Source organism: Lissotriton helveticus, chromosome 7, assembly GCF_964261635.1.
Source record: "Lissotriton helveticus chromosome 7, aLisHel1.1, whole genome shotgun sequence".
In the NCBI taxonomy this organism is placed as follows: Eukaryota; Metazoa; Chordata; class Amphibia; order Caudata; family Salamandridae; genus Lissotriton; species Lissotriton helveticus.
This window is the reverse complement of record NC_136068.1, coordinates 990,105,557-990,124,639: the sequence shown is the minus strand read 5'-3', so window position 1 is coordinate 990,124,639 and position 19,083 is coordinate 990,105,557. Positions and strand designations below refer to the sequence as shown.

Below are 19,083 nucleotides of genomic sequence, written 5' to 3'. Positions count from 1 at the left end.
CAGGAACAGCCCTTCCTTCCTCCCCTTCCCTCACGTCCTGACGAAGACCCGCGTAGTAAGGATCTACTGTCCTACATCCTATGGGTCGAAACGTAGACTTTCTCTACTAACTAGAACAGTCTAATGTATATAGCTAAATAAGAGATTCTGTATAAAAAATATTATGTTGATGTTCACACACTGTTGTTGACCCCACCTCCGGGGATCTATGTAACTTTTTCTTGTGATTCTAAAATATGGTCATACGCAATTGAAAAATTTTTGAATAGTGATGTTGAACTATCAAGAAATGTATATCTCTTTCCCCTGCACTTTCCCCTCTCCCCTTTGGGCATATTGAATTTGTGTGTAATGTGTATATATTCATGTTCTGAGTAATGAGCTAACGAATGTTTAGGACAGGTGTGGTGAAAATTAAAACACCTTGCACCTTGATTCGATCTTTTTTGAAATAAGTCTACAATAGCATGAGGCAGAAGAAAGGGGCGAGGGGAGAGCAAAATATGCTCATATTACAACATACACTAAATAATTAAACTAGAATAGAATACTATTAGCAAAGCAAATGGCTTTAACTTAATCAAAGGCGAGACATATTGCATTTTCAATGCTTGTTGGTGTTTGCAGCTGACTATTTCTGATCGCCCACTTGTTCTGTGTTTCAAATGTGCAGTGTGTTGGGAGAGAGGCACAGCCCTCCAGTCAGCGGTTCGCCTTGCTTGAGTCGAGCGCCTGGAGAAGGTTCTGTGTACAAAGGACCGGGGTGGTCCCGGGGAGACTCACTAAAGATATCGCATGCTTGTGCACGTTGGCCATGACTTGCACCACTCCTCGCCAGCCGCATAACTTCCGAGCCTCTGTTTTGTGAAGCCAAACTCCGTGCAACCCTATTGGAATGTCCGCGCATAATCGTCAAAAACACAAGTGTTCTTCCTACACTCAAAACCCTAAAAAAAACTGTGTTTTGATTGTACTTTCTTATGCTCCTAACTTAAGAAAGGCTTATTTTTACCTGCTTTTGATAATTTGCATATCCTGAAAAGTATTTACTGTATTTATATCATTTCAGTGGAGGCTTTATGGTGTATTCGTTTTGTTGCTGTGCGTGTTGTACAATTACTGTATGTAGTGCTTCTTTTGATAAGCCTGCCTGCTCTGTGCCAGAGGGTGAGCACATGTTACCTCATCTGTGTATCTTGCTTACCCTGACTAGAGGGGTAGTTCCTGACAGGCCTGGGTGCATACCTCAGCCAACCAGGAGCCCAATTTTTAACATTTGCCACACAAAGATGCTCTGACTGATGACACATTAGATCTGAGAAAAAAATAGGTGTCTGCAGCTGGTCCCTGCGCAGCCCTCTCCTGCAACATGGTTTGGAATATAACGGCCCAGAGCTGGACCCTGCCTTCAACCTTGCCTGCCTAGAAACACAGATGGGATCAGGGAACACCACAATAGGATACTGTCCCAATCTTGATTATTTTTTTTTCTTTCCTTATGGCTGCCTGTGCTGCACCTGCTCTTTTATGTATCTCTGTTGGAGTGCTTGCACTGCTGCTGCAGCCTCCGCTATATACACTGCTTAGCACACCTTGCATGTAATATTTGGAAGTTTGTTATTTTGTGTCGTAAACCACAGAATATCAAGTCTATCCTGCTACCTTAGAGTATATCTTTCAAACACCCCCTAAGATCTAATGTGCATTGGTGCCAGTGTTTAACACGGACCAACTTATTTGTGTTTCTCTTGTTCAGTGGTCAAATGCAGCAGAAAGGGATTCTGGTCCACTTACTGTGCATAAAGAATACACCAGATATCTGCTACCATGCTAAGCCTAATCCGTTCAGATGTTATTACAACTCACACAGCCTCTCCGCCTTCACAGTGATTATTGTCCCTGCAGGTGTATTTGAGTACATAGCCTTCTACATTGACTAGTGGTATAACGGCCCTCTGACTTTCTCTTATTACGTTTTCTATATTGCAGAAGCGGGAGTTTTTTGTGGACATGACATGCGAAGGCTGCTCAAGTGCAGTCACCAGGGTCCTAAACAAGCTTGATGGTGAGTATTGACTTGAGCAGAGCGAAGGTCCTAACCTAAGATTTTTGTGAGGCAAGAGAGAATAAACCGTTCTGCACAGCCTCGAAAATCTGTGGTGAAACTACATTTTCAATCAGTAGGTTCATTAGGGACAGTCTCCTACTGGAAAATAAACGTTAACACAGATTGCCCTTACAATTCATAAGCTGTGTTATTGTGTGGGTGTGCTCGCTTGCTGATTGCTTCTTTCTAGTTGATACCTACTAGCACCCATGTACTATTTGGGATAAAATATTGGGATGTATGACGGTACAACGCGTACCGTCACAACGCGTGCTGTTACAACGCAAGTCGTTACCACGACTTGCGTTGGGGGCGCGGATGTCGAATAGTATAATTTACTATTCTAACACCAGTCCCCGTGGACACTAGGGAAGGTGTTGGAATAGTAAATTTACTATTTTTAATCTTCTAGCGCCCTCCAGCGCAAGTCGTGGTAACGACTTGCGTTGTTACGGACGCGTCGTAACAGCACCGCGGGGAAACATCCGCGTTGTAACGGATGTTTCCCAAATATTGCATTGGTATTACAGGAGTGGAACGCAAGGTAGGGTTTCTGCTTGCTTCATGCATTTTGCCTCTACAGAGTTACTCCACTGCCGTGCATCATGCCATAATATTTGTTGTGAATTCTCCGTAGTCTCTCAACATTTTCCAGTGATTATAGAGAATTTTGCTTTTGTTTCTATTTGCTCTGTGTACAAGCATTTTGTGAGATATAGTTTTCCACTGAAAAAAACAGTTAAAAACGGAGTTTTGGTTCTGGATTAAACATGTAAAACTACCATTTGACCGTTCTGATTATGAATGCCCATAACACATCATAATTCGCGGTGTTCGCCATGTTGTTCTCCTGTTGAATGTTTTTGCGTGCGTGTGCCTTTTTGGCAAAAGGTGTTTTGTGCATGGTGGACACCGTGAGTTATGACCTGTATTGTGTGCGTTCATATTTATAATTCAGCTGTAACTTTTTTTTCCAGTGAACTCTATTTTTTTTTTTTAAATATGTACTTAATTTCCAACCCCCACTCGCTTCAGGGTTGGTTTGAAGTCTTGGCCCTAACCCAAGTGTAACTGGTACTGTCCTCATACTGAGCCTCTAGTTAGACCATGTTACTCCTAATTTGATGCAGTGCCCTGATGCTACCAGTCTTCCTTTGCATGCCGTCTAAGATGGCAATGCACACTGACCACTATTCATTTCAACGGCTACCCTAGATGTAAGGCACCATTTTGTACTAAACCTCAGCCTGTTCTTGACATTCATGCCGTGCTCAGTCTGTGGACTGTATTGCATGGTTTCATAGCTGCCTTTCAAAAGGTCCTTCCTACCCAAGCCCGGCATCACAATCTTTCAAGTGTGAACTCTAAAGTCATCATTTTTTTTATTTATTAAAGTCTTGGTCACCCTTCTGTTCAGAAAGAGTTAATTAGAAACCATGAATCCCTATGTCTATTCAGCAGCAAACACCTAACTGCAGTGGTGCTTTAACTTACTCCACAGTTCAAGGCATCTGTCCGCGTGTCTAATTGCACCCATCCTCTGTCGCCTGTTTGGTCTCCTTATTGAATCACTACCCTCAGGAAGCCCCTCTATTCAGAGAACAAGGTCTGCACCCAGCAGAGCCCCTTCAGCTCTCATTAAAGATTAACATTCCCCTGTCACTCAGACCTTGGTATTTGCCACATGTATTCCTACACTAATCCAGTACTGGTGCTGTGGGAATGTTAGTGTCTGGAGGGAAGAAGGCTGCTCATACCAGCAGCTTCAGTGGCACAAGGATACCCAGGCATCAAAGTATTCATGTTGTGACCGTAACCAGGAACAGAAAGACCTATTGGAATAGGCTTAGTTTGCTCCACAACGGCTTGTGTATTTTCTCCTCATGTCTTTGTCGCCTGACCTTCTACCTTCGAGTATGAATATAGCTGCTTTGTCTTTCGCTGGTGGGTTGCATAGAATAACTAAACACAAAGAAAGGTCCCAGGGGTAAGTTTTAAGACCCTACCTGTTAAACCCCCTGAACAGAATTGACACCAACCTTAATTAACAGTGAGTCCACGCGAACAATGTACCTAAATATACAAGAAAACAACAGGGAATAGTTTAACAAAAACGAGTTCCCATCAGTCCACCATCGAGACCGCCCTTCATCATCTGGGATCTCTTGTACATATGTATATAACACATTCAGGGGTAAAAACCTGTGCTGGCAGGTGATACACCATGCGCAGGAGTAACCACAATGTTGATGCAGATGTGAAAGAATGGCGTGTCTAATGGGGAACTGAGTAGCAGTATTTAGAAAAAAGTGTATTGTGAAAAGAAAGAGAAGAAGGCTCTAAAATTAGGTCGTGATCGGGAAAAACAATTTTTAATATACACCCTCACACTCCTAAATCAGTAAAAACAGTGCAAATTAGTAGTATAACAAATGACCACTAAAAAGAGATGTAAGGTCGACATGTTTCTGCAGACGAACGGAGTCTTGAGATCTCCTGCTGCTTCCTCAGGACCATTAGTGCTACTGCTTAAATTTAGACAAAATAAACCATATCACTTGAATAGTGTATGTATGATCATCTTCTCATCCTAAACATAGGAGGAAAAAGTATATATAAGGGTACATTGTCGAAAAGTAAAATTAAATAACATGCACGTTGTGCCATCAATTATAATGTTATGTAGTTTGTGCTGGTCATAAACAGTTATTGACCATCCTCAAGACCGTCAAATTCGGTCACAAATCACCAATTCGTAAATTTACAAATTTAGATTCACTCACCCACGTGATGGGAAGGAACAGCACCACCTCACCTGGCACGAGCTCAGGTAGTGGATGCACCGCACTACAAGAAAAACGACAAATAAATAGATGTATCTACACCTATATACATTCCTAGTCTAACCAGTCTCAACATGCGCCACACCCGGCGCCACATGCCTGCCAATGTCAGGAAACACCACCTGGTCGTATTCACTGCTTATGGAAAGGTATTGCCAATAGAATGCCATGACTGGGATCTGATCTGCCCAAATGTTAGTTAGAGGATCATTTGTCACAGTTGCATCTACTTGCAAGGCCTGACCTCCCCGTTGGAAGATCTTTCACAACGACCATGTCGGTGGTTCATTTTGGAGTTAGGCAATATTTTAGTGTCTGACTTTTACTGTGGCCAGTGGAAGCTTACAGCAAAAAATGGTAATTTGCAATTAGAAACGATCATAATATTTGGCTGTTCTGTGTTTTTTTTTTTTTAAATCCAGTTTATCACCCAAAAATGAAATCTATTATTGAAAGGTACATTGAGGTTGAACTTGCATACTTGGTTGAACTCTCTGGGGCAACTGGATTTATACTGCCACACATACCAACCATATTTCCTCCAGACTCCCACTTTTCACTCGTGTGCTGCCATCACCAAAACAAGCATTGGCAATGCCAATAGGTCTGGCTTTAAAATAATGTTATATGGTAATGTGAAGTATAATCAATAGATCCTGCCGGAATGAATATGTATTAGCGTAGGACCAAGGAACTGGTGAATAATATTGTTGTAGGTTAAGTGGTTAGGTAAGTGTTGCACTGTCAAGCCAGACCTAATCCACCTAGGTTAGGACTTCCTCCTGTGGTGCTGCCTGAGAAAAATACCATAAATTATCTAGTTATGCAAGATGCTTTACTAGCGTGTGTGTGTGCCCTTAAAAGATCAATCTCTGGAATCTGGCTAAATAAATAAAACGGTCCCAGCTGTGTGGAGTTTAAGCACTTTTCTGTGGAAGCACATGGCTTCAAACCATGTACTCCTGGCTCTCAATAGGTGGGTTGAACCAAAGTCCCTCTCCTAGTGATCTCATGTCATTGTTGGGTGACAGCTGTGCTGTCAAGCCAGACCATAAAAACCCTACAGCGCTTTTTAACCCCTTACTTTATGGATCTTCTGTGGCTTATACCTCCGTCAAACAAGGCTGCCTAAGCACCCCTCTCCGCATATCCCATTGAAAACCCATTTGCTGTTCAGCCCATCGCATATTGCTTCCTTCTCTTCATTACCCCAAATACGTACACCTTACACTGCTGCCTTAATCCTATCACCGCCACCTAGCTGTATAAGTCCTACTGGCAATCACCTGCAACCTACATCGCTACCTCCACCTGAACAGTATCCACACAACTGTACCTTAGTTAATAATCCACACCAAACAGCCCTGTGATCCTGCACCAGTATCCATCCAGCACCTATTCCCCGTACTCTGTAGGTGCTACACTTTATTTGTACGTTTCAAATTTTCTACATTTCCTTTCCTAGCTTTGGATAAAAAAACCTGGGTTAAAAAAACATCTCCTTAGAGTTTTTGCCTTGCAAATATACATGTGTCTAGTGGCCTATATGTCAATGCAGAAGAGTCTTATTAATAAACTGTATCTGCTATCCAATCCATGCTTCAGTCTCTGCTACATCAAAGTTACCTGTCCTGGCTTTCTGAATGAGGAATGGCAGTGAGATAGCATCTGATGCATTATGGCTGGCCTGCCAGTTCCTCAGTGTAGATCTTGCTGCTGACAAGGCTTGGGATGTGCTTCCTCACCCTACTACCTAATATGAAAAAATGGTTTAGAATGTTAATACAGAAGAGTGTTTTGGTGAGCTCCAGTGCACAGGAAAATAGGTCTGGTTAACATGCCTTTTACTCCCAGTCGTTCATTCCCCGTGGTGACAGTAGACTGATTTCTCTTCTTCTACTTCAGTGCACTTGAACATTAACCAGTAGCACAATTGTAAGTCTTGAAATCGAGGCAGCAGCACAATACTATTGTGCCAAAAACATGCTTTTGTTCTGTGTTGGTCGCAGTCTTTCTCAGTCACCCTGGCTGATAGGCCGTACTTTTGATCATATCTGTGCAAGCTCTCCCTCTCTCTTTTTCAGCTTCTTTCTTAGCACTGAGCGAAGATTGCACTGCATTTGCCGATGCCAATGTCAAGTTGCACTGATGCAATCATTATCACAACTGAACTGTGTCTGGATGTTATTTACTTTGCTGCTGTCCCTGTTATCGTTGTCAATCTATTTTATATGTTGATGTTCTTTAACTATATCAAAACAAAAGGAGAGGTAGGGTAGTGGGATACTCTTACACCCCAGTATCAGTCTAATGAACAAAACAAGAGTATTCCAAAGCAATTAAGGAGACCATCAATATGGAGCAAGAAACGACTTCACTTAAGGCGTTTTGAAGAAAGCCCTCACTCACCACCTAGTGATGACATGCTTCATCATCGGGCCCCACAGAGGGGATCTAGCATCCCCTCTGTGTGCTGCAACGCCAGATCTACTGCGGAGCGGGTTGGTGGGTAAGGACAGTGCTGTGCAAAGAATATTAAGTGAGTGATGTGAGGTTTAAAAAAGCCTCCTAAACCAGGAGTTATTAGAAAGACAGCTTTTCTTTCTAATTTTTTGCACTTTTTCATTATTTATTTTCACTTTCACGTCCCTAGGTAAGGGTGGACCTTAGAGAGTCCATACCGCCAGGGTTTACTCACACCAAGTCCTGAAGAATGCCAGGTAAATTCACACCGTTTCGTGGCTGAAACATGTCGACTGACTTAGGAAACTACCACTTGAATAATTGTGGACGTATTTCCTACACATCATTTTATTGATAAGTCCTTAGTGATCCTAATAAAATTAATTTTGATACACTACAGACTTTTTTAAACCTCACATCACTCACTTAATATTCTTTGCACAGCACTGTCCTTGCCCACCAACCCGCTCCGCAGTAGATCTGGCGTTGCAGCACACAGAGGGGATGCTAGATCCCCTCTGTGGGGCCCGATGATGAAGCATGTCATCACTAGGTGGTGAGTGAGGGTATTCTTCAAAACGCCTTAAGTGAAGTCGTTTCTTGCTCCATATTGATGGTCTCCTTAATTGCTTTGGAATACTCTTGTTTTGTTCATTAGATGTTCTTTAACTATCACACATTCTGTCTAGAGTTTGAAAAGGGCAGGACATGTTCCATTGCTGTGTTTTATCAGAACAAATAGTTACTTTTGGGAGAGCGACAGGTAATGCTGATGGATTTTAATTTAAATGGCTCCACGTGGGTTTACCTTCGTATAGTTGGATAATTAACAGAATGCAATCAAAGTGGAGGTTTTGATGTAAACAAGATCTCAATCTACATAAGTCTTTCTGCTCCTGAGCATTAGGGTTTAATCTACTGCTGTAGTTCATATAAGATATTTGGTACCCTTAAAAGATATGACTACCTGCACAGGGACTTTTTGAAGTAGATCATAGACGGTGCCCTCAAACAGGGACTGAAGTGGTTTGCTTTAGATGTTTTCATCAGCACTAACATAGAGCACTAACCATCTAGTACTTGCAGCAGAAATGCTGTTGCAAGTTGTGTTGAAAGGGTGAAAATCCTATTATGCCACAGATTTGTTGGTTCCTGGTTCTACAAGTGCGTAGAACCCATAGTTTGTGTAAAGGAGCCCTGATCAATAGCTCTGGCCTTTGCATCTATTTCGTTAGCATTGGCTGATTTTCAACAGCAGTAACTTATCTTCAGTCTTTCATATAATCTTTGTGTTTTGTTTCTTGGCACTCTTCTGAGGTTTTATCATTCTACACTCAGCAAAAGCCTGGGTACTTGCATGGAGATTAATACTGAACCCTGTTCCAGGGAATATCAAAGAACTTTCCCAGTTACATGCCACTTGCACCTTATAACAAGGTTTAGTGTGGATCATCCACATAAATCTTTTCTATTGATTTCACCTACATGATGCACCTAAGAACTGCGCTCTTTGCCGTACCTTCTTTACAAAACCCCTTAAAGGCAGAAAAAGGAGACCTCCTTTTTCGGCTCTGAGGCCCTATCAATTGATACTCCCTCTGCATGGGATGATTCTGCAAGGAGTGCTCTGGCTTCTTACCCTCAAAACTGCATAAAAGGAAAGTCTGAAGTTTCCATACTTGGTCACAAATAAATCAAAACTGCCTTTCTAAACCCATTTTTTCTTGACGGGTAGTCTCCCTCTTGAGAGTGAAATATATTTTCTCAAATGGCATCATCACTGCTTTGCCACCTGCTTTGCCATCAACTATTGCACTTCTTAGTGATAGCATTTTGATGAGTTCTTCCATATCAGTGACTCTGCATTTCTTACTTGATGAGGCCCTGGTTGACAGCCACCTTTTCATTGTTGGCAGTCAAGTTAAAATCTGGCACTCTGCCCTTCTTGATGCCTAGTCCTTGTCATTTCTGCTTTGCTGTCAGACCGAACCTTTTTGGTGACCACCCCCTTATGATGACACAATCTCTGTTAATGGCGGGCTCTTCGTACTCAAACTCCTGTCTACAACCTCTTTTTTTCATCACTAATGGGCAGAAACCCATTGAGTGATTTTTGCTGGCTCTTTGAGATGCACCACTACCTTCACTCTGCCTACACACAATTCATCTTGTATTACATTGAGCCAACCACAGACAGCTACATCTCCGCACTTCGGCTGACTTTCATGATTCTCGTGTTTGTAAGCCATACTCGCACATTGGTTATCTGACATACATCTCTTCTGCCCAACCCTTCAAACACTGCAAGAGTCTCTTGAAACAGACCAGAGCAAAGAGGAGGTAGAAGAAAAATAGGAGTTAGGGCAGGAGTCTGACTCTCCTCAAACCTGAACCTCTTGGAGGACTACGATGTATTAGCTTTGAGAGTCTTTCACGGTTACCGAATTTCACTGTGAGTTTTTAGCTCTAATGGTGAGCCTACTAATAAATCTTTCCCAAGATTTGCTGCACAAAGATGTTTCCACACATCATACACCCTCATAAACCTTATTAGAAAAGAGGTGAAGAACCAGGACTCTTGTTGGAACGCTGGCAGTGAATCTGTCTCGCAGGTACCATTTATTTGGCAACTGTGACCCTGTCTGCAATCCTGCAGTGCATAAAACACCTACAGCAATGAGGCCTATGTGTTCTGTGCTAGTTGGTCATTATGAATCAAGCCAGCATGGCACACTTTTCTGTCCCTACTTAACGTGTTATGGTGGTATGGTTAGGAAAGAATACCCATAGTATGCACTGATTTGTTTAAATAACTAAAAAAATAAAATAAAAGATGGAAACCTTGTTTACTAGCCAGTGGTTGCCATTTAAAGCCAACATACATAGTACAACATGGGGTATGTTAATCAACAGCCACCTTTTTTTACATGAACCTGGAAAGCCATCAATGCGATGGGAGAAATGGCTTACAACATTTAAAAACTATATATTGGATTTTGATGGAGATTCTTTCAGTTCCAACAGAAAGAAAATGTTGTTACTTAACTTGGTGGGAATAGAAGGTCTGATGGAAGGCTGCTGTTCATAATGGCTAAAGGTTAGTGGGGTGGGGTGGGGTGGATTGGGGTAGATTGGATTGGAGTGGTGTGAATTGGGTAGATTGGAGTGGAGTAATTTGGGATGGTGTGGTGTGGGATATGTTTGAGTTAGTGGGGTAGATTAGGGTGGGGGTAGTGTGCGGTTGTTTGCTGTAGGTTGTTGGGGGTAGAGTCTAGTGGGGTAGATTTGTGTATGGTCTAGATTGAGTAGTCGGGTAGTTTGGAGTGAGGTTGAGTGGGCTATATTGTAGTGGATTGGAGTGGGGCTGATTGGATTGGATTGGGGTGGGTTGCAGTGGAGTGGGGTAGATTGAAGTGGAGTTGGGTAGATTGGAGAGGGTAGCTGCTTCTGGAGTCCGTGGCACACATGCAGTCTCAGATCTGTTTTTAAACATTCATGCCATTTATTTGTTCCTGTAAAAGGAAATATTAAAGTACAAAAGAAATTAAGCAACCCAAAAGTGTTGATAAAAGGAAGCGCAGAACAAAAAAAGTAATGTAGAACAAAGTCAATGGTAGAAAAAATGCTGGTCAGTGAAAGTTGGGTTTAAAAATAAAAAAATAAGTAGGTATCTTAAATCGCAGCTCGAGGAACAGAAGGACACCAATTAAACAAAATCAATTGGTACTTGGTCTATGCTCCAGAGAAATAAAAGAAAGTGGCATGAGGCATATGGTGGCTAATTAGGAGACAGCTAAAAAGATTGACAGTCAGGCGAGGGAATGGTAAGTAATGTGGGGGCTCCAAGCCCTTTACTGTAAACGATACCCCTCGCAGCAACAGTGCTGTTAGATGAGACCTAAAAATGATATACTGGATATGGTTGGGGATTCTTTCAGTTCCAACAGAAAGAAAGTGTTTCTTAACTTGTTGAGGTTGGAAGATCAGGATATCTTTGAACATCTTCCTTGTTACCACCTTTTATGTTTAAGTAAATGCCGTGTATTAGGAAGTGTTCAAAGGTATAAGTCTGATTCAAGGAACATTCTACTGAGGAACTTCTCATTGTGGTGGAATGTTTTAATTTTTACACTTTCACCAGTTGACGAACCGGTGGTTAAAGATAAATTCCTCCTTTTTCTGAGCAACATGAAGGTTACATATTTGCTTCATAGAGCTGTGAAAAATAAAACTCTCTGATACTACCCGATTTCTCGGGTCTAGTTCGCGCTATATATAAACTCTAATAAAAAAAAAAATTGTAATAAAGCTTTCCTTGGTGCGGGACAAGAACATTGTGTGATGAAGCTAACACCAATGTGACCTAGAAAAACAGATATGCATGTTTTACTAGGCAGAATATTTTTTATGTTGGGGGTTCATTATGGGAAAGGTGTTTGTTTCTAGGTATGGTCAACGAGTTTTAGGTTGGCAACATCAAAGGAACATGGCCAATGTGCTCAGTCCCATTCCTGAATATCTAGTATATTGTGTGACTGACTTTGAGTCACTTTTGTACGACTACTACCGATGGTAAATTGGAGAAAGTGTTAGAAAAATTAAAAAGCGTATTCCTTAAATATTTTAGAACTGTGAGAGGGTTTTCTCATGAAATACAGTTTAAAAAATGCCATACAGTTAGGTGTAAACTAAGGACTGTTCCAGTAACTGTCAGGAAGGAGTTGCCCTAATTTTGCAAGAGTTGTTTGCTTAGTTTGCCAAGGAATCTGTTTAAGCTTCTGAGTGGATCTTGCCTATATTTTTTGTTTAAAAAAAAATAGGAATGTTTAGACTGTGTGACCTTCATTCAGTTAATAAACAAGTAATTGTGGATTGTCACCCCCTTCTATGCATTCAGGAGATCTTAGCTGTACTGGAGGGAAAGAAATATTTAGTACATTATACTTGAAATCTGCTTCTCATCAGTTTGAGTTAACGCCAGTCTGGCCACTGTACAATATGAATCACTCCTGGAGGTGGATTCAGATGTATGAGGGTGCTGTTTGTCCTTGCCTCTGTGTTCCAGAAGCTTAGGTTTAGTTTATTTGGGAGCATGGACTGTGTCTTGCATGCCAGAATGAGTCTTTGATATTTGCAGATTCTGTACATAAACACAACAGAAGGTTAGTGTTGGAGTGTTCTTCACCTTACATTCTAGATAAAGAATCAGAACGAAGAAACCTCACCATAACAGTTAGCAAAGGTAACTTTTGATGCACAGATGTATTAAGTGCACAATTAATGTGTGCAGGCTTTTGAATACAGCGGTTAATTGTTCAGTACGCAATGTGGAAAAGGTCTGCATTTACAGTCAATGTTTCGATCCCAAAGCCAATACCAGAATCGTCATCAGTACTCTAGGTGTATAACTTAGCCCTAAATAGTACTGGAAAAATAAATGAATAAAGAGCTCGAAAATGTTTGCCAGAATTAAGGTACACGGGTAATACTCACAATTTGTCAAGGCTTTTGACACAGTTGTGGATACAAAAAAAATGGACAATATGCGAGTCATAGAAGAGGCACACATAAGTGGTGAAAGGGTAGAAAATGCAAATGGTAAACTTCTGAATGGAGCTTGTCCAGTACCTCCGAGTTCAAAGGACGTTTAGTCTAAGGAAAATGAAGTGGAAAATGAATGGAACTCTCCTATAGACACAAAGAGATGAGCTGGGGAGTGGTAATTTAGTAAACTGATACGAAAAAACAATCCTCGCCAGACGCAATGTATGTCGGGGACTCCGCAATATTCCTGGCGACAATAGCTGGGTAAGCGAGGCCAGTTGAGGACTCGTACAAGCGTGATCAGGATGTGCTCGGAGGGTCCAGGAGAGATGCTCTCAAAGAAGATATGAGAGGTGCCAACTCCTGCGGCTGGAGCGGTATCTGCGAAGACATTACCACAAGTCTGGTTAGTGTGTATGTTGCATAGTAGTCGAAACAGAAAGAGGATCAAGGTAGTATGTAATCACCATGTTAGTGAGAACTGAGCAGCTGTGATGAAATGGAAGAATGGAACAGAATAAAGCAAACCCTTGACAGGTATAATATTACAATTCACATAATCAAAAATTACAATAAGGGCAATATATAAACCAATAATTATCCCGTTAAAGTAACAGACCAAGTAAAAGAATAAACATAGCTGCCTAAATAGTGGCAAAAAGGAGTAGCAGTCGTGACTAGCCCTTATAGTGTGAGGCAACGTTCCAAGTAAATTGTACTTATTCATGCTGCTCAGCCTAGAATGTTTGGTGTGAGAGCTTGTTAGAATGTTGAGCGTATGAGACTGTCAGTTGGATGGAGGGCTGAGCGGCAGGAGACTGCCCCTGGTGGGGCTTTTATCCTTTTCTTCTTAACTTACCATCTTACCTGAATAAACTACTTACAAGGACTGTGCTACTTTATTTACAACATAAATCTTAGGGGGTCTGTGCGACCAACAGTATCTTATATAGGAAGTTACACCAAAGTGGTCCAGTCTTCTTGCCAGTTCTCATCATGTCAATGCGCAAGAGCCATCGGAGTTCCTCTTCATTTAGTAACTGCTCAATTCCACCAGCTTTTTCTGGTGTCCTACGAACACTTGCCATCATTTTAGGAGTGGCCACGTTTAATGAAGTGCTTTACTAAAGGGGCAGAGAAGATTCCGGCATTTGCAAATCTTGCTTTCATTGTGTTTTACCTATACAAAGTTTATTACAAGGACTGACTATACCATAAAAAAAGCTACAGCTATTGCAATTTGAGAAATTCTTTAAAGGTATCTGTAGGTCCCCATGTTCAAAAGGTATGGATTCTATATATTATTGGCATACGCTGCACTGGCCATATTTATAGTGGCCAATCAAAGATGGGATCCCCCAGTGTTTTGTTAATTTAGTTGGTGCTCTTTCTGTGGGGATAGCTTCCCTCACAAGGTGATATTTAAACATGTGCCCCTTTTTAAAAGACAGCTTTGGTGGTTCCAACGCAAGGTCACCTGCTGCCTTTATCTTCCATTGTTTCTTAATGATTGTGAGACAAAATTTAATTCTGGAGAAAAAACAGTAACGCATACTAATCTATTGGAATTGGGTTCTTTAGTCTTTGGTGTGAACAATGTCTCCCCAGAGCAGGCGCGCCTGGGGAGCGAGGTGTTTTGGTTAGCCCCTGAACATCAATTTGTCTGATAGGATTTCAGCTTTTCTGAAGAAATCCTCCTTTTGGTTACAGTTGCGCCGGAAGCCTGAGAAATTAACTATGGGGAGGAAATCCAGTAATAAGCGTGTTTGGTAACAAGAGTACTCTAATAGAGTCTTCCTTTTTGCCAGCTTGCAGTGCAGAATAGTGTACAGTCTGTGAGAAGTTGGCCTGGCATATACTGTCCACTATTCTAGTAGGCACCTTGCACCAGTCCAAACGACCCTTTTTGATGGTAGGTTAAAGACAACTTTTATAGAAAGCTATCCTAGTGGTAGCTGTGGAGAGCAGCTTTCAGACTAAGTCTTGGAGGAACGTAAAGCAGCTTGTTTTACCAGCCTATAATCTCGTGAATAACCAAATGAAAGGCGAACCACACCAGGTATCTATATAAAATATATGTATTTATTCTAAACACATCCCCCTAGTCTCTTTATGAGGCTAGAGGCAAAAGTACATTCAGTAAACTTAATTAGCACACAGTAAATTAGCACAATATACGTTGAGCCCTAGGGGCGTACCAAACCATATATTAAGAAAATGGTATAAGAACCACGACTGACATAGAGACCAGGCCTAGAGCCTGTAGAACCGCTGGGGCCACCTGGAACCACCCAAGGTAGTGACACAGGGGACCCAGGGGGGATGCGTGCAGTGTCTGAACACAGCCGCAAATCACCTCAAAGGGGATTGTCTGCCTAGATATGTAAGGCATACACAATGTTTGTTAAAATACCCCTCACACACCAAAAGAGCCCTTGGTGTCATGCTTCATCATAGGGGTCTTCAACAAGCCTTGGCAACAGCAACCCACGCAGAAAGCCGAGATTGGCTTCGGTGCAGACCATCAAGGTCTGTGGGACTCTCCACTCGGTGGGAAGGTGGGGCACGTCTGGAGCAACCAGGGAAGCCCAAAGGAAAGTAGAGTTACCTTCGTGGGACCCACCAGTCAACGGACCAGGGATCGCGAAGGGGCCTCTATCAGAACTGCTAGAAGCGGGCTCACGGAACACTCTTGGAGTGTAGGCCCACAATCTTTGCTGAAGATGGTGCTCGGGGCTTGGACTACAAGTAGCCCAATGCACAACTTTGGGAAAGCTCGCGAAGTCAATGCACTAGCAAATGTGCACGGTGTCCAGGAATTCTGGTCCCACGTCACTTGTGAAGGCTGTGGGTCTCGGCTTTGCTGGGATCTTGTGTTGGCCTCTGAGAAGTCTGGGGGTCCGTGTCCTGAGTCGCAAATACTTCGGAGTCTGGCGGGAGCTTCGGAAATGCAGACCGGCAAGATGCTTCTTTGGTGCCTGTTTGAACAGGGGAGTCACTTCTTGACCCCAAGGGAGATTATTCCGTCCTCTAGTCTTGAGTAGAGCGTTGAAGTTCCAGGATCCAGTATCAGAAGGATTCCAATGTGTTTGACACCAAACACGACATGTTTCCATGCAGCCATTCCAAAGTTACCATTAACTGCGAGGTTATAATGCACTAAAGAGTATATGGTCTTGCTGCATCACAGAACAGCCTCAGAGAATAGGCTCCGAAAGCTGCAGAGGGGTCCTGCTCTTGCATGGGCACCCCTCACCCAAATCCAAGCACTCTGCCTTCAGGATTGATAAGTCCTGCCATAGGAGTGACTGATAGGCTTATATGTGTCAATGATTTAGGGTAGATCTAGGTAACCTATAATCTTAGTAAGGGGTGCATGCACCACCGTACCCAGGCTGCATTCGCAGTCCTGTGGTGCCATTTTGGAAGGCTTCCCTGGGGTGGCTTAATACATGCTTCAGCCCCTGGTAGGACTCTGGGGTACCTATGCCCTTGGTACCATATACTAGGGGCTCACAAGGGTAACCCAGTAACATATCTGTAATGTACCTAATGTACATGCAATCAATTTAGAGAGGAAGCAGCTAGGCTGGGGTCCTGGTTAGCAGGGCCCCAGCCAGACTAAAGTCGAAAAACAGTGAAACACCAGCAAAAAGTGGAGGTAACCATAGTAAGCAAATCCTACTCTCCTACAGAGTCTATTCCTGTAAACTCTCCCAAAAGCTTTCTGGAATGAAATCTCATTTTTGCCACTGGTTATAGAAAAAGTTAGACCTTCACAGTTCTGCTTTTGCCATTGTTGAAATGGCTACTGTCTCTCTGGACCCTTGTCAAATGAGAAAATATATAACTATGTAGTTTTTCTATAATTGGATATAGCTTTAAATGGATTTAGGAGAGCACAAGAATTGCAAACTGTTGGATAACAGGAACTGGTTGTAAGCTGGATGGGGGAGCAGTGGGCAAAAGTAGCCTATTTGAATTAATTAGTTTGGGATGTTTGCTTGCATATTTTTTTAATTTCTCCTCAACCTGCACATTTACACAGAAATCAAGGAGAAATTATCCACTTTAATTCTCATTGCTCCAACTTGGGCAGTATTTGTACAAAAAGTTCAAACCACCTTTTCATAAAACTGACTAGGCTCTGATATCTAAAGAAAGGGTTCAGTTTCTACATTAAGATCTCAGCTCACTGCATTAGACCGAAAGGCCCCGGACCATCCAGCATCGGGAGTCCGAACACTTCAACAGTCCGGCAAACTAGATATATTCTGAAAAACGCATGAGCTATTTTTATTACTGTGACTTATGCATCGGTATGGAAAAAAGTTGGTGATTAGCACAGTGAAATTATCTTCCCAACTGCTGAATGCCTTATCTACTACTGAATGTGGTCTCAAGGTTCAGCAACGGTCCACCATTCAACTCTATCCAGAGCCAGATAAACGTACAGTGACAAATCATTTTTTGTACAATGAATCATTAAATCATTTTTGAACAGCCTTTTTTGGCTACTTAGCCTCTAGCTGAGAGCTAATATACTTTTATTAAAGGGTATTGGCCCATCATTTTAAGCAGGGCAGGGTTAAATTATGCAGCAAGAAGGCAAATTATGGGGCATAATGCAGTGCATTTTGTGATAGTATTACTACATTATTTAGTCATTTTTACACTGTTTGGGTATTGGTTGCACCTCATTAGTACCCGTTTATTACCTCAATATAGCAATAAGACTGTAATGTGACCAGTCAACCTTTGCAAGGGTCTTATACTGCGCAACATGTGTTGCTGCATTTTTGGTAACTTTAAACCGTTTGAGCTAGAAACGTTTGTTTTGTTGAAATCTGCAGATCACGCAGCAGATAATGAATTATGTGGCTAATTTGGCAAATCTGTATTTATGCTTAAAATGCCGCGGCCGCACAATCCCATAATTACAGTGGTCCTGATTTTAACCAGTCCACAAAGTCAAGAATATATATATATATATATATTATAACAGTCTTATGAATTCCACACTTGTGTGCACACATTCTTACATTGAGTAATTGATTTAAGTATGAACCCTCAACTACATGCACTTGTCGAAATATGCATCACCAGCTTTGCACAGCAAATATCCATGGGTATGCCTTCACATCCCTTATACCAGATCTACCCACCTAATGTGCTTAACCCGAAAGACCAATATCAGAACACTTTGTTCTAAACCGTCTGATCCCTTCCTTGGTCTTATTATACCTTTAAAACATTCCTCTCTGCGTACTTAACTGCATCCAAGATGTTCTCCGGCTATCCTTTAAGTGGTACCCATATAGCCCATCGAAGCCAGCTCGTGGTCTTCAGTGTCGCAATTGCTTCTTGTTTCTCATTATATTATGCAAATTTCCTGAACTAGTCTTTTATTTGTGGCAACAGGCTCTTCATCCATCTTATAGCCACACAGTCTCTTCGACAGGAACAGCAACAGTGCTTTTCTTACTATTTTAAGTCATCTTGGCAACATACCCAAGTATTGCAGTGATGTGGGTGCATAGAACTGTACCTTCTAACAATATTTAATGTATCATTTAACAGCAGTCTCCCGAATCTTTGCTTATCTGGGCTACTTGCTTCCTTTGGCATATGGCAATGTTAAAATATCCCATCTCATTTGGACCCGTTTCCCTCCCAGTGTAAATTTCAGAATCAAGGAGCATGTTTTAAAAAGTGTTTATAAGGTGTTATTGTAAAATTGACAAACGGGTAACATAGCATAGACATAACCATTTTAACAGGGACACTTTGTCCTGTCATTGATAACAGAAGCCCTGTACCATGGTTTCTGTGAGCACTGCATCGCTATCCAATTGTATCTTAACACCTAAATATCAAATTGAGTTTGAGTATCATCGTAAAGAGTACTCTGTCTCCATCGGAGCTGTGGCCTACGCGAGAGGTAAGATTTCCAATGTATTCCAGTTTATATGTAGCCCTGACCGGCATACAAATTTTACAGTTTCCCCTAGTATGGGTGACAAATGAACCCCAGGAGAATTAGAACATATCATCTCTAAACATAGATATCAAGAGATAAACAGACGTAAAGGAAGTGTTGTGATATGCATTTCGCACACTCCGAGC

At 41.9% G+C, this 19,083-nt stretch overlaps 1 protein-coding gene across 1 annotated transcript in view; it reads left to right on the top strand.

Moving 5' to 3' along the window:
* Positions 1–19,083, top strand: part of ATOX1 (antioxidant 1 copper chaperone) — a 71,780-nt gene that overhangs the window by 10,736 nt on the left and 41,961 nt on the right. Inside the window, exon 2 of the mRNA XM_078653630.1 lies at positions 1,990–2,065. Coding sequence (XP_078509756.1) covers positions 1,990–2,065 — 76 coding nt within the window. The remainder of the gene's footprint in view (positions 1–1,989; positions 2,066–19,083) is intronic.